The 25,899-nt window shown below is 41.1% G+C and overlaps 1 protein-coding gene across 1 annotated transcript; it reads left to right on the top strand.

Annotated features, from left to right (window-relative positions):
* The first annotated feature begins 1,623 nt into the window (after window positions 1-1,623).
* Window positions 1,624-20,500, top strand: C3H2orf80 (chromosome 3 C2orf80 homolog). The gene is made up of 7 exons (XM_081574990.1): window positions 1,624-1,664; window positions 3,461-3,542; window positions 5,576-5,658; window positions 7,200-7,287; window positions 7,675-7,746; window positions 19,967-20,054; window positions 20,346-20,500. Exons 1-7 carry the CDS (start codon window positions 1,624-1,626, stop codon window positions 20,498-20,500), a joined length of 609 nt encoding a protein of 202 aa, XP_081431116.1.
* Window positions 20,501-25,899: the final 5,399 nt, after the last annotated feature.

Raw genomic sequence — 25,899 nt, 5'->3', positions numbered from 1 at the left:
AATTTGGGCTTCCCAGCTGGCTCAGGTGGTAAAGAATCCGCCTGCAATGTGGGAGACCTGGGTTTGATCCCTGGGTTGGGAAGATCCCCTGGAGGAGGGCATGGCAACCCACTCCAGTATTCTTGCCTGCAGAATCCCCATGGACAGGGGAAGGAGCCTGGCGGGCTATAGTCCATGGGTTGGCAAAGAGTCGGACACAACTGAGTGACTAAGCACAGGTGAAAGATTTATTTGAATCAGTGGCATCCAATTATTGTTGGAGAGCTTAATCGAATAAAGCTTAATGTTTATATGCTACAATTTTAGAAGTTTTTAAAGCGTTTTTTTTTTCCAAACCATTTTGGAGTGGTGATTTAAAAACATGTGCATAATTTCAAAAGTAGAGAAGGTAATATAATGAATATCCATAGGCCTGTAATTCCAGAGTCAACAAATGTTAACAATTTTCTTATATATGTATTAGCCAGGGTTCTCCAGAGAAACAGAAACAATATAGGGAGATAATTAGTTTATCAAACTGGCTCAAGTGATCATGGTGGCTTGACCAGTCCAAAAGTCTTGTGGGGTCAGCAGGCAGGTTGGAGACTCAAAGAAGAGCTGCAGTTCAAGTCTGAAAGTGGTCTGCTGGCAGAATACCTTCTTGCTCAGAAAGATCGGGCTTTGTTCTTTTAAGGCCTTCAGCTCTTTGGATGAGGCCCACCCACATAATGGAGAGTCATCTGCTTTACTCAAAGTCCACTAATTTAAACATTAATCTCCTTCAGAAATCACCTGTGCAAAAAAGAAAAAGAAAAAAATCAGAATAATGTTTGACCACATATATGGGCAGAGTGGGCCAGCTAAGTTGACACATAAAATTAACCATCACAATTTGCTTTAAATTTTTTTGAAGAAATAAATAAACAACTGCAGATAAAGTTGATATCCCATTTATATACCTATCTCTGGGCACCTCATTCAATGGTGATAATTTGTAAAAAACTAACTCCTTTTTGTGACTTCAGGCCCCATTTGACTCCATCACCTGGGTTTCAATTTCTGGTTCAAAGCGGGGGTGAGAATTGAAGATATGGCCTCACCTTTGTCATCAACACGTGTTTCTACAAGGACCTGCTGGCCATAGGAAGTTGTACACAGGTTCTGTAGAAGACACCATCATGAGCCATGAACCAGGTGGATTCACAGAGAGTTATTATGTTGAATGCACACAAAACTCAAACACATTCAGATCACAAACCATCTGTGTTTGGATGCTTCTGTCTATATAGTCTCATCCATGATTATATGAGCCGTGTCTGTTTTACTTGTGAGTTTATTGCAAGAATAAGCAAATGATGAATACTGACAAAAATTTGGAAGGAATAAGTGTCAGATAAACTCAAGGCACAGTGCACTGGCTGGCAGGCAGCTTTCTGACCTGGAACCTGCTGGATAAGAGGCCTACTCTCAGATCCCTTCCAGAGCCTAGGACTCCATGACTGGTATTAGGAGTGATAGCATCCTTTACTCAAATTCTCTCTGATTTGCTGCTGTAGCTTCAAGGCTCAGAGAGGCTGGGTCTTTCCAAAGGATAAAGGTGCAGTGTAGCTGCAGTTACCTGCTCAGCTGGATAAGCCTTTAATCATGGAAAGAAGGCTCCTAAAGAAGGAAATGGAAAAGCTCCTGTAAGTCTGATGGAAAATAGCTTACATTTATTGCACTGAGCATTTGGCGGGTTGTATGTCATAAATGGTCTGGATATTGGCAGAGGGGTTAAAAGCCTAAGGAAGAATTTGTTCCCGTGGTGTAGGAGACAGCCAGAAGATCTGGCCTCTGTCTCCTGTCCCAAAGGCCTCACATGTGGTGCAAAGCAGGATGCTAAATCTCTAGAGAGGATGTTTCTGCCAGCAGCATGTACAACTGGGACATCCCTACTCTAGAGCCTAGGATCTGAGCTGAGAGCTCCAGTTGACGCTGGGCAGGGTATGCCTTTGAAAGCGTTCGACTAGTTAAAGATTTGAGTGAGATTCCTGAAAAAATGTACCCAAGGGTGCAGCATTTACATTGCAGCCTCTGCTTCTTCTATTCTGAATCTTATCGGTTAAATAATTTATCTCTATTTTTTGCCATCCAAACTTCGTTTTAAACACATAAAGAAAATTTAAGTTTTCCCATGGAAAATTTTTTTCTCCTGTGGTAGCTTTTCGTTGACTTGATGCTTTGTTAAGAGGTTGGTGAAAATCAAAGACCATATAAAAAGGGGAAAAAAGGTTATTATGGTTCTATTTCATGATTATAGGCATAACAATAATACACTTATTAAAAACCTCATTATAGTCCCCATTAAATATCTTTTCTCTGCCTACTAAGATAATTATCTTTTAACAAGTGCTTAAGAAATGCTGCAATATGAATTCACACATTTTACATGTATGTATTTGGAGATTAACATTAATAAAGAACAAACTATAATTAGGAATGCCAATTCCTCCACATATCTCATCCAAAGAACTGGAATTTCAGAACTAATATAAATATAAACTTATATATATACATATACATTTATATATGTATATATATACATATATATATAGTTTAATTTTATCCAAAGAATCTATTTAGGCTACTTTAAATAAAGTGTCTTGAAATTAAAAAGCAAGACTTCAATAATTTTTATCAATCTAGAATAGCTTAATGACACAAAAGAGCTTTAGAATCCGAAAGCAAATTTATCTCCAGCATAGGAACTTGCCCAAAGTGTTTGGTAAAGACCTTGACCAACAGAACTCTCCTTATATAACACTGTGAGATTGATCTTGGAGACCCCAGAGTCTTTTTTCCTACATCCGGTCTCTCCTCCCAACTTTCCTAGGGTAGTACCCCTTTCTATTTACCTCCCAGGGCCCTTATTCTACTCTCCCCTTATTAAAAGTCCATCAGGTCCAAAAGGACCTGCTAAGTATACACTAAAGTGTAATCACTAATACATTTTTATGTCTAACCCTCCTAATGGTATTTGTATTCTAACGGAGGAAAAAAGCCTTCAAGGTAACTAACACATCTGTACGGCATATCATATATCTGGAAGTTATCAACTTTAGACATTCTGCCTGAATTTAGCAAGGGCAGCAGGGGAATCTTCAAAGGGGGAGTCAAGGGCAGCAGGGGAATCTTCAAAGAGGGGGTCTCAATCCTTTCGGTTTTGTAACATCTGTTCTGCCTATTGGGGATTTATCATACTCCCTGCTTTCCTAGAAATTCAGTTCAATGTGAGTTTTATTTGTTGATTATGGTTGGACACTTTAAATCTGCAGGGTTGCAGAATGGCTGTTTAAATCAAAATGAATATTGATTCAGCTACTAGAGCCATTGGTGACTTCTCTTGTATCTGGTGGAGGAGGGAGGAATTGGGGAGGAATCTTTGGCAGACCGTGCTTCTGTGTCATTCCTGATAGTTCAATCCTGCTCTCTTGCTTTTAAGGGGAGATTATATTGGCATCAGACTTCGGGAAAATGAATTTGACCCAAAAGGAAGAAGGCAACTCACCTTTCTAGATGATATGGTAAAGAAAGGCATGCTGCCGCAAATCACATCTGTGTCATATGTGTGTTACAGGGAGGAACAGGATCTAATGTCTGTCATAAATGAGGCTAATCTTCACCCCCTTCCCCCAGAATGTCCTCTTTCTCATCTGTCATCCTAGGATTGTCCATGTGGTCTTTTCAACTCATTAAACTGAAAGCAAGAAGAATGAGAAAGTATAAAGTCAGGAGACTTGTGTTATTTACTTTTAGGAGAGAAAAGACAAAAAAAGCAAAATGAGTACACCATTAAAAGTATGACAGCCATGATGTTAAACACCTTTTGATGAGATTAAACTACTATTGTATAGTTTTCAAATGTAATAATTTTTTACCATTCATGGAGAAAACCAAGTAATTGAATAATCCTAAATTTCTGTTATTATACCTGTTGAAACTCAAATTCATGCTATGTAATCAAAATTATTTCACATAAATTAAAGAAGCTGTGAAGAGATCTAATTCAAAAGAGATTAGTAAGCCCTCAGCCTTTTTATGCTACCCATTTACTGTTCTTGAACTAATAAGGAAGACAGGACCACGTGTCTCCCCCTCCTCCCGCCCACCCCTGTCTGATTTCCCTGGTGCTGAATGAGCAGTTAAGGAAGGCTTCATGTTCTAGGCTTCCTGGTGCTCAGATGGTAAAGAGTCTGCCTGCAGTGCAGGAGACCGGGGTTCGATCCCTAGGTCAGGAAGATCCCCTGGAGAAGGAAATGGCAACCCACTCCAGTATTCTTGCCTGGGAAATCTCGTGGATGGAGGAGCCTGGCAGGCTACAGTCCATGGGGTCACAAAGAGTCCGACACGAGCGACTTCACTTTCTTTCTTTTCTTTCATGTTCTAAACTACTTCTCTATGCATGTATTAAATAGAGAAATTAAATCGATTAGATAAGTGCTGGTCAAACTTTAATGAGGTCTTATTACAAGACTGTTTTGATTCAGGAGGTCTGGGGTGAGGCCGGAGATGTGCATTTCTAATGAGCAAACAGGTGATGGCAGGTGATACCTATCCAGGCATCAATCTTCCGATTAGGTTTCAACAAGTGATTACTGCCTTTCTTTTCTTTCTCCCTTCCTTCCCTTCCTCCCTCCTTCCTTCCTTTTCTCTCTTTTTCTTTCTTTCTCTTTTCAGTTTGGTTCAGTCCCTGACAGAAATAATTACATTGTTAGATCTTTTAGAGAATGTTAAGATTAAGAAGAACCTTGGAATCCATCTCCAAACACAGAAACAAAACTGACCTTCCCTCTTCAAACTGAGAAGGAATGATTTGACAGATAAATGGTCAATACGCTTAGAAATGACCAGGAAAATGTGGTCAATATGATAAGAATGAACACTGAATTGGTCCTTAGCTTTTTACCATGTAGAAGACAAGTCACTTACCCAAGTCTACCTCCAGTTCCCTGCTTCCACTGGACCCTCTGCCTGGGAGGTCTTCACCTATGGAAATTCTCCTCATCCTTCAAGCCCAGCTCTGCTGAAGCCTCTTCTCTGAGTCTCCAGGGATTCCCCCAACTCATCTGGTGGACACACCACCTCCTCTGTGACCCTGGGAGCACATTTCTGATGTTACACCAAATTAGAAATTGTTCTCTATGTCCCTCTTCCTCTACCTTCCCCTTTTCCTATTTTAAAATTCAAGGAAGTTGAGGCCCAGAGAACAGCAATTGCTCACCCAAAGATATAGTACCATGAGTTGTTAGCAGGAACCTAGATTTGAACCCAGATTCCCTGGTTCCCAATTTAGTATTTCATGAATCTATCATTTCTGGCACCCCCACTCACCCACCCAACACACACACATTGGTCTAGCAGGGGGTTAAATGTAATGCTGGAAGAACACTAGTTATTTCTATCTGAGCAACAGGTTACTGGACACAGCTGGTGATCCGCACTGTTGCAGACATGACAAAAGAGTAGAACAGGCTCAGCAGTGCCACTGTCATTGCCAGGGTGAGCTTCAGTCAGTGTCTCAGCCTGTTCCTTTGTTCTCTGTGCCCCCTGCTTCCAGGCACACTATGACTTGGCCATCAATGTCGCTTTGCAATGGCTGGATCACTCAGAAGACTTAAGTTGGCTGGAGTGGGAGAAAGTGTAAGTTGAATAGTCCTTGTTCCTGTTGTTTTTTTTTTTTAAACAATGAGTAATGACAGTGGAAGTTTATCACAAGGCACTCTGATTTGAAAATATTATGGAGTATTCGTCCCTAGCTAGAAACCTGAAAAAAATCTCACAGTCGTCAGTTTGAGGAAGTCTTATCCATGCTTACATATTTTGCATCCCTGTGAATTGGTTTTTGTCAGATACAGATCTTTCTTGCATAAGATGTTTTGTCTTAGAAATACAACTGTGCTTTATTGTGTACATGCCTTGATTTTTTTTTTTTAAATGATCAGCTTTGTGGGTAAAGCTGCAATCTTTTCCCAAGGACCATCAAACATAACTTGTTAAGCATTTAACCAGATGTGTACCTGAGCTAAGTAGTTTGAATGCTTGCCAGGATTATTGGCATTTTCTCCCATATGTGGGGCTTTCCAGGTGGTGATAGTGGTAAAGAACCAGCCTGCCAATACAGGAGGCATAAGAGATGTGGGTTCGATCCCTAGGTCAGGAAGATCCCTTGGAGGTGGAAATGACACCCACTCCATTATTCTTGCTTGGAAAAGCCTGGACAGAGGAGCCTGACAGGCTACGGTCCATGGGGTTGTAGAGAGTTGGAGACGACTGAGCAACTAAGCACACCTATATGTGCCAGGCAGACTCATTCAGCTAGAAAGAACATGAAACCAATGACGCCAGGATTGAATCCCTTGTTCAAGAGGCCAGTTGTTTTTTCCTGCTCTGTTGCTTTAGAACACACACCTGGTGCTGTATGGTTGGATCAGTTAGTATTTAGTTGCAACAAGCAGAAAATCCAGTTTGAATGGACTTAAGCGGGAAAAAAAAGAAGAAGAAAGGGAGGAGAGATTTATTGCCTTTGTATCTGCAAAGTCCATGGGTAGAGTGGCATCAGGCATGGCTTAATTCAAAACTCAAACCAGGTCATCAGGATTTACCTCTTGGCTATTTCCTCTGAGTGGACACTATTTCTAGTTTTAGCCTACTTTATCACAACAGTCAGGCCAGGGGAGAATGGATTTTTAAAAAGCACAGAACTGTGTCTCAGTGGCACTGTTTGCTCTGACTTATCTGGGGGTGGAATGAGGGAGAGAACATGCTGGCTAAATTAGACCACAGTGTGGCTTCTATCCTTGGAATCTAGGGGCATCATCACTCCCCTCGAAGCTTATAGGCTTACACAGGGGGAAGGCAGTTACCCCAAAGCAAATTGCCACAAGAAGAGAAAAGGATATGGGTTGGTAAAACCACAATTGCCCACCATAGTGGCCAGTCCTTTGGGGTTTGATACCTGTGGAAACATGGATAGATGAGGGTAAATTCATCACCACTGTTGGAAGATTCAAAGTGTATACTTTGCCAATGATGGATTAATCATATCAGTTTTGTGAATAAATTCATAGCAAGCAGCCATTGGCTATTATTTATTACTTATGATTATCGTCACAACCTTGTCAAAAATTCTTGTTAAAAAGAACAAGAATAAACCCTCCATTCTTATTCATATTCCCCCTTAGGAAAATGTCATTTCGGGGTAGACCCATATATCCAAACCACAGAGAACGAGAAGCAATGATTTTATCGTCTTATGCTGGAATCTTAATGGTAAGGAAAAGAATGTTATTTGCATCTATGAAGATTTTGTATCTACAATGTGCATTTTATATTAAAGAATACTTATTTTATTTTTCAACCAATGTTTCTAAATATTTAAAATTTATTGAAACTAAATTTTTCATTTTTAAAAGTTAATAAAAAGACTGACTTCTATATTGTATTGTAAAAAAATATGTATTTAAGGGAAAAAATAACACATACATAATTGATGTTAGGATACTCTAAGTTATCCATTTATTTTGAAGTTATTTATCTGGTGCCCATGCTCTCCAGGCATGGTACTGAATGTGCAGGAACTGTAATAGTTTTGTTTTATAATAAAAGAAAAGTCATGATATAATAACACACTTTCGTTATTATTTTGTTGTTTAACAGAACAGTATCCCAATTGAGGAAGTCTTTAAAATTTATGGGGCTGGTTCTTCTTCCAATTCTGGTGCTGCCAAGGTAAGGATGACCTGAGACTACCAACATAATGGAATTTTAGAGAGAATTTCTTTGTTTTGTAAGTTGATAATATTGTATTTTCAGGCATGAAATAACAGCTTCATATCAAAATATATAAAACCAGATGTAGTTATACCTTACTTGAGTAATAAATCTAAGATGCTTTTACTACATAGTGAACTATACTCATAATAGCAAATGCATTTTATTAATTCATAAATAGAGGCAGCCACTTGAGCACCGTTAAGTCTAGATGCTGTCTCTGTTCTGCATTAACAAAAGTTCTCACTTACACTTTTCATAATATGGGTCTGGGAAATCCAAGTGCTCCTCTTGAATAGTGTACCATAACTTCTAGAACTAGGACAAGATCTGCAATGTTCATTCTCATGAGAAATTATCTAGTTTACTGCTGCCACATTTCTCCTTTCCACAAGACTGCTTGGAATTCAGTCCAGTTGAAGTACTAAAGATCAGGGAGTCCAGGTTGAGTTCTGACTGTGTCCCTTCCCCTCTTTGGGTTTCATATACTAATCTTGAAAAAGAGAAAACAAATAGCCCAGAGTATTCTGTATTATCTTTATTATTAGTTCAGGTTTTGCTATTTATGAATATATAAACATTTATTAAACATTTGAAATATGGGCTTCTATTTAGAGGTGAACTGCTGATCCCTTTGCCTTTGGATAACCTCTAGAAAAGAGAAGAAGAAGAAAGGGTAGACGGGGTGGGCAGGGTTGGGTAGGGTGGGAGGAAGTCAGGGAGGGAAGCCAGGAGAACCCACAAAAGGCCTTCTGCTCCCACTGTCACTTCCCTTGTCCCCACCAGGGTTTGGAGGCCAGGGCAGGAGCAGGGCTATGGCCACAGGAGCACCGCCTGCCTTGCTGTCTTACCTGTAGACCATACTGCAAACGGTGGGGTCATATAAAGTCAGGAGTCTACCAGGGCCACCTTAGGACTCCAGCATTTACTCAGAAGTGTCATAACTGAATCCAGTGGTCCTCTCACCTTAGTCCATATGTAAACTGGCCTGGTCTTGAGACTCAAATTCCCTGGATTATGGAGGAAATCATCACCTCCTCTCTGATCTCTCTGGTTTCAACTCTTCCATTCATTCATTCACTCATTATAATTGTAGGTGCAGGGATACAAGGGTGGGCGAGTCTGAAAAAAATCACTTTCTCATAGATCTCATATCTCATATTGGAGCTGACATGCTTCCTTGGTTGAGATATAAGCCACCCCAGGACTAATGTTCCTCAGACACCAGGTTCTTCTTGGCTTTTGAAGAAAGACTACTTTTTTTGTTTTCTTAGAGAGTCAAGCAAACCACGCTGCCTTAGTCCTGTTTGATTTTCTCCTGCAGATTTCTCCCTTCTAGGATTTCCCACTTTTAGGCTTTCCCTTCAAACCACCCCCCTCAACACATACACATAAATATCTGAGCCCTAGTCCCTCTGTTTCAGACATTGTTTTCTTCCCTTCATCTTCTTTGCTGAGAACAGAGGACAAAGGCAGGACAAAGGCAGAGGACAGAGGACAAAGGCAGGCACTAGGCAGATCTAGTTGCTTGGTCTCAACTCAAGTGGCCAGAGGACAAAAATGGAAAATCACATCCTGGAAGGAATGGCACCGTGAAGCCCTCCAGTCTTAGCAGGGTTTTCCATCAAGCAGGTTTGAAAACATGGATGTTCAAGTAGCTTGGATAAACCAGATTCATTAAAGGGGCCAAAATAGAAGGGAATGGGGAAGGATAAATTAGGAGTTTGGGATTAAAATATATACATTAATATATATAAAATATATAAAATATTATATATATAATATATATAAAATAGATAACTAACAAATACCTACTATATAGCACAGGGAACTATATTCAATATCTTATAGTAACCTATAACAGAAAAGAACCTAAAAAGAATATAAATATATGTGTGTGTGTATGTATATATATATATACGTATATATAATATAATATATAATATAATATATATACATATATATATAATATATAATATAATATAATATATATATATACGTATATATATATATATACATACACACACACACACACACATATATATGTATAGGGAAGCCGAAGTAGTACTCTCTGCATATCTGAGGTTGTTGATTTCTCCCAGCAATCTTGATTCCAGCTTGTGATTCATCCAGCTGGGCATTTCGCATGATGTACTCTGCAAACATGTCAAGCTGGATGAATTACAAGCTGGAATCAAGATAAGTGGGAGAAACATCAACAACCTCAGATATGTGGATGATACCACTCTAATGGAAGAAAATTAAGAGGAACTAAAGAACCTCTTGATGAGAGTGAAGGAGAAAAGTGAAAAAGCCAGTTTAAAACTAAATATTAAAAAAACTAAGATCATGGCATCCAGCCCCATTACTGCATGGCAAATAGAAGGAGAAAAGGTGGAAGCAGTGACAGATTTCCTCTTCTTGGGCTCTAAGATCACTGCGGATGGTGACTGCAGCCATGAAATCAGAAGACAATTGCTTCCTGGCAGGAAAGCTATGACAAACCTAGACAGTGTGCTGAAAGGCAGAGACATCACTCTGTTGACAAAAGTCTGTAAAATCAAGGCTATGGTCTTACCAGTGGTCACGTATGGTTGTGAGAGCTGGATGGTAAAGAAGGCAGAGCACCAAAGAATTGATTCCTTCAAACTGTGGCGCTAGAGAAGACTCCTGAGAGTCCCTTGGACAGCAAGGAGATCAAACCAGTCAATCCTAAAGGAAATCAACCCTGAATTCTCACTGGAAGGACTGATGGTGAAACTGAAGCTCCAGTATTTTAGTTACTTGATGCAAACAGCTGACTCATTGGAAAAGACCCTGATGCTGGGAAAGATTGAGAGCAGAAGAAGAGGGCATCAGAGGATGAAATGGCTGGATGGCATCACCAGTGCAATGGACATGAACTTGGGCAAACTCCAGGAGATGGTGAGGGACAGGGAGGCCTTGAATGTTGCAGTCTATGGGGTTGCAAAGAGTCAGACATGACTGGGTGACTGAATAACAACAACAACAACTCTGCGTATATGTTAAATAAACAGGGTGACAGTATAAGCTTGACATACTCCTTTCCCAATTTTGAACCAGTCAGTTGTTCCATGTCAGTTCTGTTTGTCCACTAAAAAGATGCACAATGTAAGAATTGTGAGTTAAGTTTCATTGGGGGCAAATGAGGATTGCAGCCCAGGAGACAGCACCTCAGATAGCTCTGAGAGACTGCTCCAAAGAGGTAGTGGGGGAAGGTCAATATATAAGATTTTGGTGAAGGGGGAGTTCAATGCAATCATATGTTTACTTTACAAAAGGTTTCTGCTAGTCAAGAGGAGCTGATGTCTCCATCAAAAAAATTTAGTGCTTTTCTAGATATGAAGAGATGTCAGGATTGGGATCATGAAATCAGTTCCTGAAAATATTTATCTAAAGACCTTGTACCACCAGTTTCTCTGAAGCACAGAGTGCTTCACTCTCCACTCTTGAACTCCCTTCAGGGTGTGTTGAAGTTCAACAGCTGCAGCAACACAGGGTTCAATCTCCGCAGAGGCAGATGGCAAATGCCCTTGGCAAGTGCCAATTTGTAGTTGACAACATAGACTACATAATAACCAGCTCTGAAGGAAAATAAATCATATCCTCAGAAAGGGGGTTTTGTCAAACTCAAGTTCACGTGCCCAATACCAAGTGAGGTCAAACAACCAAAACATCAGAGTTTGGAGCAGAGATAGGTTTATTACAGGGCTGAGCAAGAACAGGGCAGTTTATGCTTAAAGACCCAAACTCCCCATGGGTTTCAGGGAAGAAGCTTTTATAGGCAAAAGTTGGAGGATCAGTCTCCAGGGTGTGTAACCCTCCTCTGATTGGTTGATGGTGAGGTAACTGATGTTGTTCTGGGAATTTCAGTCATCAGCCTTCTGGCTCCAGTCAGTCTGGGGTCCCTGTGCTTGTGTTCAGCCTACAATTACTATCTTCCACCAGGGTGGTGGTCTTAATTTCTGCAGAAGAACTCAGAGATTTGTATCAGATGGTTATGCAGGTCCCCTGAGGAGAAACCAGGCCCAGTCATCATTGCTGCCCTACTGTTTCTTTCTGTCTAAGTCACTCCCCTAATTAGTAATTGTTTGAATCTGCTCTTCGGAACTTGAGGAATGTCTAGGAGGCGGATGCTTTTTTTCTACAAACAAGAAATGAAGAACATGGAAAGGGTTTTGTGCCTGGCCTCAAGCTCCATAGGATCCTGCTTGGTGTCAACCGCTCTCCCCCCCTTTTTTTTGATACTCCTCAACCTTGAGTGGAACAGGTGTTGGACAAGCTGGGGAATAATGTTTTAGATAGATTGGTTAATCATAAACTCAGCAGAGGAACTTAGTTTTAGGGGTACTGAATTTCAAGGGCTTTCCTTCAAAGACCTGAGTTTGTTTATTGTTACAGGATATGAATGTCCTGTACATGAAAGGCTGTTTTGTGTAAGAGTTAAGCATGAGGATTCTAAAGTCAGGTAGCCTGGGATCAAATCCCAGCTCTACTAGTCCACACAGAATAATCCTGGGCAAGTTCTCTAAACTCTATCAGCCTCAATTTCATTTGTAGAAGCAGGAGCCAGAAGCCAGGATTGCTATGGGAAATGAGGTGAGTTACATCAGTAAAGCCCTTAGTGGTTGGCACCTGGTAACCTCAAACAACAGCTATGGTTAAGGTTCTGGTACTCAAGGGATTGGGGTTGTATCTGATTCCCTCTATATTCCTCTAAATCAGGGTTTCTCAACATTTTGAACCAGATAATTTGTCTGTAGGGGGTGGAGTTGGGGCTGTTTAGTGCATTTTGAGCTGATTAGCAGAATTCCTGACTTCCACCTGAAACTGTTTACCTCATATTGGGACTTGAACCCATGTGCTGGGACTTGAACCCAGCCAAAACCCTGCTTGGGACTCTAACCCATATGGCTAGAACTTGAACCCAGTCAAAACCCACAGTACCTGGTTTCAGGACCTAATGAAGCTCAGGTTTTTGATGTCTCATTTCAGAAAGAATCCAGTGAGAGATGAAGTGATAGGTAAGAAGTAGATTTATTTAGAGAGAAACACACTCCACAGACAGAATGTGGGCCATTGCAGAGGGTAAGTACAGCTGCCTTGTAATGTGGCATGGTTAGTTTTTATGGGTTGGTAATTTCATAAGCTAATGAGTGGGAGGATTACTCCAACTATTTTGGGGAAGGGGTGAAGAGTTTCAGGAATTGGGCCACCGCCTACCTTTTGGTCTTTTGATGGTTCCTTGGAACTGTATATAATCACAATGATCTGATCACTCACCTAGAGCCAGACATCCTGAAATGTGAAGTCAAGTGGGCCTTAGGAAGCATCACTACGAACAAAGCTAGTGGAGGTGATGGAATTCCAGTTGAGCTATTTCAAATCCTAAAAGATGATGCTGTGAAAGTGCTGCACTCAAAATGCCAGCAAATTTCGAAAACTCTACAGTGGCCACAGGACTGAAAAAAGTCAGTTTTCATTCCAATCCCAAAGAAAGGCAATGCCAAAGAATGCTCAAACTACTGCACAATTGCACTCATCTCACATGCTAGTAAAGTAATGCTCAAAATTCTCCAAGCCGGGCTTCAACAGTATGTGAACTGTGAACTTCCAAATGTTCAAGCTGGATTTAGAAAAGGCAGAGGAACCAGAGATCAAATTGCCAACATCCGTTGGATCACCAAAAAAGCAAGAGAGTTCTACAAAAACATCTACTTCTGCTTTATTGACTATGCCAAAGCCTTTGACTGTGTGGATCACAACAAACTGTGGAAAATTCTTCAAGGGATGGGAATACCAGACCACCTGACCTGCCTCTTGAGAAATCTGTATGCAGGTCAAGAAGCAACAGTTACAGCTGGACATGGAACAACAGACTGGTTCCAAATCAGAAAAGGAGTATGTCAAGGCTGTATATTGTCACCCTGTTTATTTAACTTATATGCAGAGTTCAGTTCAGTTCAGTCGCTCAGTCGTGTCCGACTCTTTGCGACCCCATGAATTGCAGCACGCCAGGCCTCCCTGTCCATCACAAACTGCCGGAGTCTACCCAAACCCATGTCCATTGAGTCGATGATGCCATCTAGCCATCTCACCCTCTGCCGTCCCCTTCTCCTCCTGCCCTCAATCTTTCCCAGCATCAGGGTCTTTTCCAATGAGTCAGCTCTTCACATCTGGTGGCCAAAGTATTGGAGTTTCAGCTTCAACATCAGTCCTTCCAATGAACACCCAGGACTGAATTCCTTTAGGATGGACCGGTTGGATCTCCTTGCAGTCCAAGGGACTCTCAAGAGTCTTCTCCAACACCTAGTTCAAAAGCATCAATTCTTCTGCACTCAACTTTCTTTATAGTCCAACTCTCACATCCATACATGACTACTGGAAAAACCACAGTTTTGACTGCTGCTGCTGCTGCTAAGTCGCTTCAGTCATGTCCAACTCTGTGCGACCCCATAGACAGAAGCCCAGCAGGCTCCCCCGTCCCTGGGATTCTCCAGGCAAGAATACTGGAGTGGGGTGCCATTGCTTTCTCCATAGTCTTGACTAGATGGGCCTTTGTTGACAGAATACATCATGAGAAATGCTGGATTGGATGAAGCACAAGCTGGAATCAAGATTGCTGGGAGAAATATCAATAACTTCAGATATGCAAATGACACCGCCCTTATGGCAGAAAGTGAAGAATAACTAACAAGCCTCTTGATGAAAGTGAAAGAGGAAAGTGAAAAAGTTGGCTTAAAGCTCAACATTCAGAAAACTAAGATCATGGCATCTGGTCCCATCATTTCATAGCAAATAGATGGGGAAACAATGGAAACAGTGAGTGACTTTATTTTTTGTGGCTCCAAAATCACTGCAGATGGTAACTGCAGCCATGAAACTAAAAGGCGCTTGCTCCTTGAAAGAAAAGTCATGACCAACTTAGCATATTAAAAAGCAGAGACATTACTTTGCCAACAAAGGTCTGTTTAGTCAAAACTTTGGTTTTTCCAGTGGTCATGTGAGAGTTGAACTGTAAAGAAAGGTGAGCACCGAAGAATTGATGCTTTTGAACTGTGGTTTTGGAGAAGACTCTTGACAATCCCTTGGACTGCAAGGAGATCCTACCAGTCCATCCAAAAGGAAATCAGTCCTGAATACTCATTGGAAGGACTGATGCTGAAGCTGAAACTCCAGTACTTTGGCTAACTCCAGAACTGACTCATTTGAAAAAACCCTGATGCTGGGAATGATTGAAGGCAGGAGGAGAAGGGGACAACAGAGGATGAGATGGTTGGATGGCATCACTGACTCAATGGACATGAGTTTGAGTAAACTCCAGGAGTTGGTGATGGACAGGGAGGCCTGGTGTGCTGCAATCCATGAGGTCACAAAGGGTCGGACATGACTGAGCGACTGAACTGAACTGAACTGGAACTGTGTGGCACCCCTGGGTGTTTTATTTAGCTTGCTGTTTGAGGATCAAGATCTAGTCGAAGTTGACTTGTCTGCCATCTTGGACCCATTTGATTCTAATCAGTTTATGCTGTGTCCACAGGTTATGTCATTCTTTCAAAAGTTGTGCCCTACCCCCTTCCCTCCAGTTTCATACCCATTAGATGTCAATAGCTTCCCATCCCTGCCCCTTGATGTGACATCTAAAAATGTCTTTCAGTGTTGCCATGTGTCCCCTAAGAGGCAAAATCACAGCTAGTTAAGGACCACTTCTCTAAACATTCAAAAATCAAAGAGCTCATCAGGCATCTACTGTATTATTAAGACATGTTGTTGTTGTTTAGTGGTATGTCTGACTCTCTGCGACTCCATGGACTGTAGCCCTCCAGGCTCCTCTGTCCATGGGATTTCCCAGGCACGATGATTGGAGTGCGTTGCCATTTCCTTTTCTAGGGGATCTTCCTGACCCAGGGATCAAACCCTCATTTCCTACACTGGCAGGCGAATTCTTTACCACTGAGCCACCAGGGAAGTCCCTTATTAAGACATAAATTTTGCCTACTTTAGATAAATTATCACAAAGAGTATGATATGATTTCAGCTACAGATACAAGCGTCTGAGGGTCCTCTACCCCTGTGGACCTCACAAGGTCCTCCCTGCCTCAAGGATGCCAGCTCAGGCCTTTCCCTTGTGGCTGCACATCGGCTCTATGCAGGCACCTCCTCTACATCTTAAACAAGGAGTTAGCAGGCCCTCTTAATGAGAACACAGAATTTCAAAGATTAAATTGTGAGAGCGACTTTAAAACAGTCCTTAAGAGTTTAACATAATTTTTAAAAACTAGATTTAACTACAAGGTGGGGTAGTTAAAAAAAAAATAGTTGATAAAAGTTGTTCTTTAATGGCTGCATGTGTATTAATAAACTTTGATTCCTCCAGATACAATGTCTCCTAAGCAACAGCTAAAATCCTTCCCAAGCAAAAGCTTAAAGCCCTGTTGAATACTAATCAGATTATGTAGCATTTTTGGCCGCTAGAACTGGCCACTTGGGGCTTCCCAGGTCACGCTAGTGGTAACGAACCCTCCTGCCAATGCAGGAGACATAAGAAACACGGATTCAAACCCTGGGCTGGGAAGATCCCCTGGGGGAGGGCATGGCAACTCACTCCAGTGTTCTTGCCTGGAGAATCTCATGGAGAGAGGAGCCTGGCTGGCTGCCGTCCATGGGGTCACAGAGAGTGGGACAGGACTGAAGTGACTTAGCATGCTGCGGCTGCTGCTGCTGCTAAGTCGCTTCAGTTGTGTCCGACTCTGTGCGACCCCATAGACGGCAGCCCACCAGGCTCCGCCGTCCCTGGGATTCTCCAGGCAAGAACACTGGAGTGGGTTGCCATTTCCTTCTCCAATGCTTGAAAGTGAAAAGTGAAAGTGAAGTTGCTCAGTCGTGTCCGACTCTTAGCAACCCCATGTACTGCAGCCTACCAGGCTCCTCCATCCATAGGATTTTCCAGGCAAGAGTATTGGAGTGGGTTGCCATTGCCTTCTCCAACTTAGCATGCACCACATGGGTACTGTGTGGGCTTGGTAGCTTTTTTTCAGGACTATCTGCTGCCACCTGGTGACAGAAAGCCATCAAGGACCCGGAATTGTTCAATTTTGTTAATACAATACAAGCTTTGAGTTCTACTCCTGAAAGGGATTTTTTTTTTTTTTTTGCTAACAGGGAGCCGTTTTTCTGCTGAGAAACTTGGACCCACAGGAAAAAAAAATTAAGAACTTCACATATGAGGATTATTTGCAGTTGAAAGTGAAGGTGGTGAAGGTGTTAGTCGCTCAGTTGTGACTGCTCTTTGCGACCCCATGGACCGTAGCCCACCAGGCTCCTCCATCCATGGTATTCTCCATGGATGAAGATTACTGGAGTGATTTGCAGTTAGCTTCAGATAAATGTAAGAGATTCTACGCATTTTCAAACTGAAGGAAAAGGAGCATAAACCTTCCTTTGACAAATAAAGCAAGCAGTAAAAATATTCTTCAGTTCCATTTGGCAGAAAAAGAGGGGAAAAGGAAAAGGAGGTAAAGAGAGTGAAACACTGGACAAAAAGAGGAAAAAGACAGGTCACTAGAGAATGTCAGAATCTCTTCTTTCCTCCTCTCTTCATGAAGCCACACACCAGTGTCTGAGCACCCATTACTCCTCTCCGTTCAAACTTGCATCCAAAATTCAAAGCAAGCTCTTCAGAGACCAACAGACTGATGTCCAGTCCCAACTCGGTTACTCCCTAGCTGAGTAGTACAATGAAGGTATCAATCAGTAACTTTGAAGGGAAAAAAAAAAAGAGCATATGGTTAACTCTGGGTTTAGGACTTCAATGTCATCCTACTTGTAATTTTTCTTATAAACCACAGAGGGAGCTACATTAACTGCTTGCATGAGTCATCAGTTATCAGGAGTCATAGAACATGTGAACTAGAAGTGACCTCTTCCCCAGTGGACAGGGAAACTAAAGCATGAAAGGCCTATCTTTTTATTTTTTGGCTGCATCACTGGGCTTGTGGGCTCTTAGGTCTCTGGAATGTAGGCCATAGCATGAAAGTGCCAAGTTCTAACCATTGGACAACAAGGAATTCCCTGGAAGAGTCTGTCTTGACTTTTTTCTGTGCAGAAATGCATCAAAACGCTGTACAAGCCAGTTTTCTTTCTCACACAAGGCATGTATCATCCTGCAGGGCTGTTATCACACCTACACTTGCTCCACACAGATACAAAGCCTTCTTTTAATTACTTTCTTTGTTCTCGGTCATCTTTCGGAATAGATTACCTGCTTCTTGAGGTTGTGTCGTGCATGGTTTGCTTGATCAGTCGTGTCTGACTCTTCATGACCCCATGGACTGCAGCCTGCCAGACTCCACTATCCATGGGATTATCCAGGCAAGAATACTGGAGTGGGTTGCTTTTTCCTTCTCCAGGGGATCTTCTTGAACCAGGGATAGAACCCAGGTCTCCCACATTGCAGGCAGCTTCTTTACCATCTGACCCAACTCAGCTGGTAAAGAATCTGTCTGTAATACAGGAGACCTCCGTTTGATTTGATCTTCCCCAGTGGGGAAGATCCCCTGGAGAAGGGATAGGCTACCCACTACTGTATTCATGGACTTCCCTGGTGGCTCAGATGGTAAAGGATCTGCCTGCAATGAAGGAGACCTAGGTTCAATCCCTGGGTTGGGAAGATCCCCTGGAGGACAACAGGGCAACCCACTCCAGTATGCTTGCTTCTTGAGGTTAGATGCCATCATTCATGCTTATATTTAATTATTTACAAGCCTGGATATGACACAAACTCTCAATAAATACGTTTACCATTTCAATAAAAGCGTGGGGTCAGAAACTTCCCTAGTAGTCTTCCCCTTCCAATGCAGGGGGTTTGGGTTCTAGCCTTGGTTGGGAGGCTAAGATCCCCAAGCCTCGTGTCCAAGAAACCAAAACATAAAACAGAAACAATATTATAAAAAATTCAATAAGGGCTTCAAAAATGGTCCATATTAAAAAAAAAAAAAAAGACTGAAATCAAGTCTAGAAGTGCCCAGCTGAGGAGACGATAAACCGTTCCGTCTATAAAGGGAACATTTATTGTATAATCCATGTTTTCTGTCCTTTCTGTCTGAAGTGATGGTTGCCCAGTGACTTGTTAGCACAACCTCTTGTTTAGTTGATTAAATTTGTCATAATGTATGATGATCCTGGTTATCTAATAGTTTATCGTTCTTTTCTCCTCACTCAGCCCTGGAAATGCAGGAACCTTGTCTGTCTTACCAACCATAGCTTCCTAAAACAGGGCCTGGCCTACAGTAGTGCTCACTAGAAACTTGTTGCATGAATGAAAGACTGAAGAGACAGTCCTAACCTTGAGGAAGTCTCCAATGTGGTGTGACAGACAGCGGGTTATTAACGATCACCACTGGAGTGGTGATGGTTCTATGTTCTCTTGACTTTTCTCTGTGCAGAAATGCATCAAGACGCTGTGCAAGACAGCTTTCTTTCTCACACAAGGCATGTATCATCCTGCAGGGCAGTTATCACACCTACGCTTGCTCCACACAGATACAAAGCCTCCTTTTAATTACTTTCTTTGTTCTCGGTCATCTTTCGGAATAGATTACCTGCTTCTTGAGGTTTTTGTCTGTGTCATGAACAACCTCTTGTTTAGTTGATTAAATTTGTCACAATGTATGATGATCCTGGTTATCTAATAGTTTATTGTTCTTTTCTCAGTAAGTGGTTCTATGTGTTAATGTGCTTTGCATTCACAGATGAGTGAGTCCGTAATTTGGCCTTAGGATGGGTAGGGAGGGTGCCAGCAAGGAAGCAGGAAGCTGGGGAAACAACTGGACCAGTTTCTCAGAAAAGGTAATATTCGAGCCACATCTTAAAGGAAAAGTAGGTGCCTTGAGGCAGAAGAGGAGGAAAAGGCTATTCCAGGTAAAGGAAGCCACCTGAAGAGCACAGTTGTATGAAAGACCATTCTAGGCAAAGAATGGCCACCAAAGGCAGCATGGGAAGGCACATGACCCACAAAAGATGATCCTCAACTGCTAGTCATGTGTCAGGAAGATGAGTTGGGGAGACAGGCCAAGTCTTGAGACAAGTGCTATAACCAGCAGCTGCTTACAGCACGAAGTGGGTGCAGCTTTTAAAAGTAGATCTGTTTTCCTTTCAGGTTCCCGGAGCTCCACCCTTCCGCCTCTCCTTGCACCCTTTTGCCATGTTGACAGCACCCAAAGCTGCAGAATATGCCTGCAAACAGAGTAAGCCTGTTTACTTCTGTCTCTTAGAGAAATTTAAGTAAAACTCAGGGATGCGTGTACAAAGTGACTTCAAAGTTGTTACGGTAATAACATCTTTCTGTCTGGGGGAATTTAAAAGAATCAGGAATGTTTATGACTTGATTTCCCTCCATCATTGAAATCAGGGAAGTCATTTCTCAGACCTTTTGTTGGTGGAAGCAGAGGACTCTAGCAGGGAAGAATCTAAAACTGAGGGTGGACTTATTTTAAAAAATAGTTTAATACAGATATGACTACTACATGCATCCCTAGGTGTCAAGCTAAGAAGGGCAGCAATGAACAAAAATGCCACCAGCAGTTCTACAAGGAAAGCAAATGCCATGGAATGGAAATCATCAAAAAATATATCTTTGGACACACAGCCAAAGGACAAAGTAGGTCTAAACATGCAAATTGCACCAAACTGATACCAAGTGTTTGGGGAGTACTTATGGTTAAAAGTCTAGCCTTTGGGTGTTAGATGTTCTGGCTTTGAAACTAAAGCCCATTATTTAACAGCTGTGTGACTCCAGGCAAGTTACTTAACTTGTTTGGGCCTTAAGTGTCCTTCTCTGCAAAATGGGAAGAACAATGGTACTTACCTCTTAAGATCGCTGAATAATTAACTGATATTATGGGTCTTAAGGGATTAAAACAGAGTAACTCCTAAATATTGACCATTATTATCTTTTCATCATTTAAGAAATACTAACCACAGTTAACCAACTAGTATTCTGTTGATTCAAGTCAATGTGTTGAGGAGAGAATCTGTTTTCATTTCTGTGTCAAATGTTCCTATTCTTGGTCCCTTTCTTACTAATAAGAATTTTATCTTTGCCTGCTTTGTATCTCTGCTGTTTCTGCCCTGCCTATCTGATTCCTTGGACATTTATGTTGCAGACTTCAGATAATGGTCAGAGATGGACAAGGCTAGAAGGCAAGGAGAAAGCAAGGAGGGTTCTTTGACATTCCAACATTGTGTTCTCAATTATAATGTACAAAGTGAAAAAGAAAATTTTAACTTCAGAGAGACCAAGGTGGTCAATATAATAAAAGCAGGGAGAGAATCAGAAAAGTATTTTAGGCTTGAGGGAGGGGATGGCTGGGATATTTTAGGATTTTGTTGAATGAGAGAATCTGGGTCAGCTGGAGGGTTGTAAGGTAGGAAAGGGAAAGAGGAATTTTGAAAACAGAATCACTGGGTTCTGAATTGAGCTTGCTTCAGGAAATACAGGGGCTTCCCTAATAGCTCAGCAGGTAAAGAATCTGCCTGCAACCCAAGAGACACAGGAAATATGGGTTCACTCCCTGTGTTGGGAATGATCCCCTGGAGGAGGAAGTGACTACCCGCTCCAGTGTTCTTGCCTGAAAAATCCCATGGATAGAGGAGCCTGGTGGGCTGCAGTCCAAAGGGTTGCAAAGAGTCAGACATGACTGAGTGACTAAGCATTCAAGAAACACAAGTGAAAGTTGAAATTCCTTTTTATGTAGCTCGGTTGCTATACTATGCATTTTTAAATGTGAATCTCTCAGTAGGCTGAGTCACACAGGCCTCAGGATTTTTTCAGGTTTTCTGAGGCCAACTATTGACTGATTAGAAATGTAATCTTATCATAGCAAATCACAGCTTTAAGAACTGCCTGAAATCTTTGGTCATATCAGGCCTCTAATATGAGTTATTCTAGTAGCAGAACAACCATGTTATTAGGAAATATTTACAAAATATTGAGTTTTCCTTTAAAGACATTTGTAATAATGAGATTTGGGCTTCCCCGGTGGCTCGAGGTAAAGAATCTGCCTGCAGTGCAGGTTCAATCCCTGGGTCAGGAAATCCCCTGGAGGAGGAAATGGCTTTATTCTTGCCTGGAAAATCCCATGGACAGAGGAGCATGGCAGGCTACAGTCCATTGGTTTGTGAAAGAGCTGGACATGACTTAGCGACTAAACAACAAATAACAATAATAAGACTTGAAGGTATAGCTTTTCTAAAACCATATCTTTGTTACTGAAGATCTTTTTGAATTAGATCTACTTTTTGAAGTAGGTAATAATTTTAAAAATATGAGTTTGGGAATAGCAAACTTTGCGTGTTTAGTCGCTCAGTTGTGTCCAGCTCTTTGCGACCCCATGGACTGTAGACTGCCAGGCTCCTCTCTCCAAGGGGATTCTCCAGACAAGAATACTGGAGTGGGTTGCCATGCCCTCCTCCAGGGGATCTTCCCGACCCAGGGATTGAACCTGGGTCTCCGGCATTTCAGGTGAATTCTTTACTGTCTGAGCCACAAGGGAAGCCCCAGCAAACATTAGGAAGTAAAACAGAACACAGAAAATAAGAAAACAGTAACAACTCCAGAAATAACATACACACACACACACACACACATACACACACACACACACACACCCCACAATGGTAATTGAGACTTTAAGCTTAATCATGAAAAAACAGATCTCTGAAACAGTGGTTCATTGCCTTCTGAGGCTCATCTATGCACCCTATGTCCTGAAAATCTAGCTCTCAAGATTACTCGTTGGTATGTTATTTTGAAAATATAATTTCATTCCCTGTATGTTTTCTTTCATAACCATTGAAGCCTGTTGGCTTCTTGATGGAAGCAGATCTTTTATTCCCTTATTATTTCCCACATGGATGTAAAGTGCTATCCAGGCAGTAGATATTCAGTAGTTATTGTTGATTAGTGAATCAGCTAGGAGAAGGCAATGGCAACCCACTCCAGTACTCTTGCCTGGAAAATCCCATGGACAGAGGAGCCTGGTAGGCTGCAGTCCATGGGGTCGCTAAGAGTCGGACACGACTGAGCGTCTTCACTTTCACTTTTCACTTTCATGCACTGGAGAAGGCAATGGCAACCCACTCCAGTGTTCTTGCCTGGAGAATCCCAGGGACAGCGGAGCCTGGCGGGCTGCCGTCTATGGGGTCGCACAGAGTCAGACACGACTGAAGCGACTTAGCAGCAGCAGCAGCAGTGAATCAGCAGTAAATGAATGGTCCTTAGGTGAGTGTGCTCAAATCACTGTGCCCTGTCCACACTGATTGAGAGGCTCGTTTCTGGGGACCCGCTTTTCCTATAGGTTAACTGGTGCTTATAAACCCAGGTATGTCAACAGAATAAGTGTCCATCTTGCAGTAAGGCCAGATCCTGAGATGAATCCCTCCTACACGGCCCCTTCTTGATAACCAAGCAGCAGAAATCACATTTGTGAGGGCTTTTCATGCTTTATTGTTGATATTTGTGTACTTCAGGCATCTTTTCCAACTCTCGGGTAATGTACTCTCCAAATTAATTTTTCAATTAAAATAGTAGTACTTACAGTAAAAGTTTCAATTTACATAGTGAAAAGTAAAAGAATCCCCTTTTTCCCACACCCATCCTACTCCTCAGAAGTAACAACTGTTAATAATTTTCAATTCAAATATTTGCCATACCTGTACACATCAATATACATATTAATACATGCACACCTAACTGATTAGAAACAACAAGTAAATAAAACAAATAGTTTATTAAGTGTATGAAAGGACTTCCCTGGTGGTGCAGTGGTTAAGAATCCACTTGCCAATGCAGGGTACACGAGTTCAATCCCTAGTCCAGGAAGATGCCACATGCTTCTGGGCAACTAAGCCCATGCACCACAAATACTGACCCAGTGCTCTAGAGCCCAAGAGCTACAACTACTGAGCCCACGTGCCTAGAGTCTGTGCTCAAAAATAAGAGACGCCACTGCAGTGAGAAGCCTGAATACCACAACTGCAGGGTAGAGTCCTCTCACTGGCACTAGAGAAAACCCTCACACAGTAATGAAGACCCAGCACAGCCAAAATAATAAATAAAATTTAAAAATGTTTTCAAATGTATTAAAAATGCTTTTTAGTTTATTGTTTGAAGAGATTTTTCATATATGTGTTTAAGCTTCTAAGTCTTTTCTTTTATGCCTTATGGATACTGTATCATGTCTTTTAGCTGATGAACATTTTTAAACTGCAAGATATTAATGCCTTACTCAGAATTTTCTATTTATTTCCAGTCACTGAATTTCTTTAATAAATAAGGGGAAAAGAAGAATTATTTTTTTTAAATCCAGATATTCTGGAAAACAGTTTCCAAAATTCCTTTTGTACTGCTTGGTACTAATAGCTCATTTATTAGTTAAAATGGGTATGAGCAACACCACATCCTAGGAAAGGTAGAAAAAGAGTGCAAAACAAATAAGAACAAAGAACAAGGGCAAAAAAATAGAAAACATTCACAAATAACATTCATAAATCAATTGCATTAATAATCATTTTGAACATCAATAGTCTAAATGCACCAATTAAAAAACAGAACTCAGTAGCCATTGGCTACTGTATCTAGGTCTTCCCTGGTGGTTCAGTCAGTAAAGAACCCGCCTGCAATGCAGGAGAGCTGGGTTTGATCCCTGGGTCAGAAAGATCCCCTAGAGAAGGAAATGGCAACCCACTCCAGTATTCTTGCCTGGAGAATCCCATGGACAGAGGAGACTGGTGGGCCACAGTCCATGGGGTTTTGAGAGTCCGACACTACTTAGCGACTAAACTACCACCACTGTATCTGGACAGCACAGATCATTCCCATCATTGCAGATGTGTTAAAGATGCAGTTTAAAGAAAATATAACAAATATAGCAAACTCTTTTTTTTTAATTGAAGTGTAGTTGATTTACAATGTTGTGTTAGTTTGAGAAGTACAGCAAAGCAACTCAGTTGTACATATATATATAGCAAACTCTTAACTGCAGAGGTGGTGGGCATATGTATCTTCATTGTACAATTCTTTCAAGTTTCTGTATGAAAATTTTCATAATAAAATTATGAAGAAGAAAAAAAGACAAATTGTCAGAGTGGATCAAATAATCAGACCCAATTATACGGTGCCTGATAACCCTGTTATCAGTTTTGAAGAAAGACCTTACATAATGATAAAGGGGTCAATTTCCCAAGGAGACATAACAATTCTTAACATTTGTGCACCAGAAAACATAACATCAAACTACGGGAGGTGAAAATGATTAGAGTAGCAGAGAGAAATCAATAACTCCATTGTCATAGTTGGAGACTAACACTTTTCTATCAGAAATAGAGAGAGGACAATGTAAATTTAAATTCAATGCAATATATAAGAAATTTCAAATAATATAGTGCAAGCACAATATACAACTGCTAAGGGACAAAGAAATTATTTGCTTTAAGCATGATTAGTGAAAAGAAGTATTACTTTTACTATCCATTTTTTATTTGGAAATAATTTCGAGCTTAGAGAGAAGTTGCAAAAATAATACAAAGAGCCCTCATATACCTTTTACTCAGATTCAACAATTGTTAACATAATATTCTGCTCTATTTTTTCCTTTGTCTCTGTTTCACTCTCTCATTCTCTTCTTTTGTCTCTGTTTCTCTTTCTCTCTTTTTATATAGGTAAATACTTTTTTTCTGAGCCATTTGAAGTTATACTATATCACTTTACCCCTATATACTTTATAGTGTATTTCCTAAGAATAAAATTATTCTCTTAAATAGCCACAGGATGGTTATCAACTTCAGAAAATCTAACTTGGATACTCCAATCTACCCTCTATATACAAATTTTGTCAATTAACCCAATAATTTCCCCTGTGTGGGATCATGTATTATATTTAACTGAGAAATATAACTCAATTTCCAAATGTCTGAGAAGAATTCCATGAAATTCTTTTGCACCCACTTTTATTTTAGCTCATCTTTGTCGGTAACTTGGTATCTGATATTTGACCTTAACTCCCTATGGATTGAAAGCTAATGTTTGTGTCC

The sequence above is a fragment of the Giraffa tippelskirchi genome, chromosome 3 (assembly GCF_054371585.1).
Source record: "Giraffa tippelskirchi isolate mGirTip1 chromosome 3, T2T-mGirTip1v1.2.pri, whole genome shotgun sequence".
NCBI lineage: Eukaryota > Metazoa > Chordata > Mammalia > Artiodactyla > Giraffidae > Giraffa > Giraffa tippelskirchi.
Note: the sequence above shows the minus strand (reverse complement) of the source record. Positions and strands in the feature narration are given on the sequence as shown.

Bases quoted from the DNA above. Each gene is read 5' to 3' on its own strand.
- C3H2orf80 (XM_081574990.1), top strand. From the start codon at position 1,624: ATGGAAAGAAGGCTCCTAAAGAAGGAAATGGAAAAGCTCCT. The intron at 5,659-7,199 runs GTAAGTTGAATA...ATTCCCCCTTAG, and splicing joins TGGCTGGAGTGGGAGAAAGT to GAAAATGTCATTTCGGGGTA. The intron at 7,747-19,966 runs GTAAGGATGACC...TTTTCCTTTCAG, and splicing joins CCAATTCTGGTGCTGCCAAG to GTTCCCGGAGCTCCACCCTT.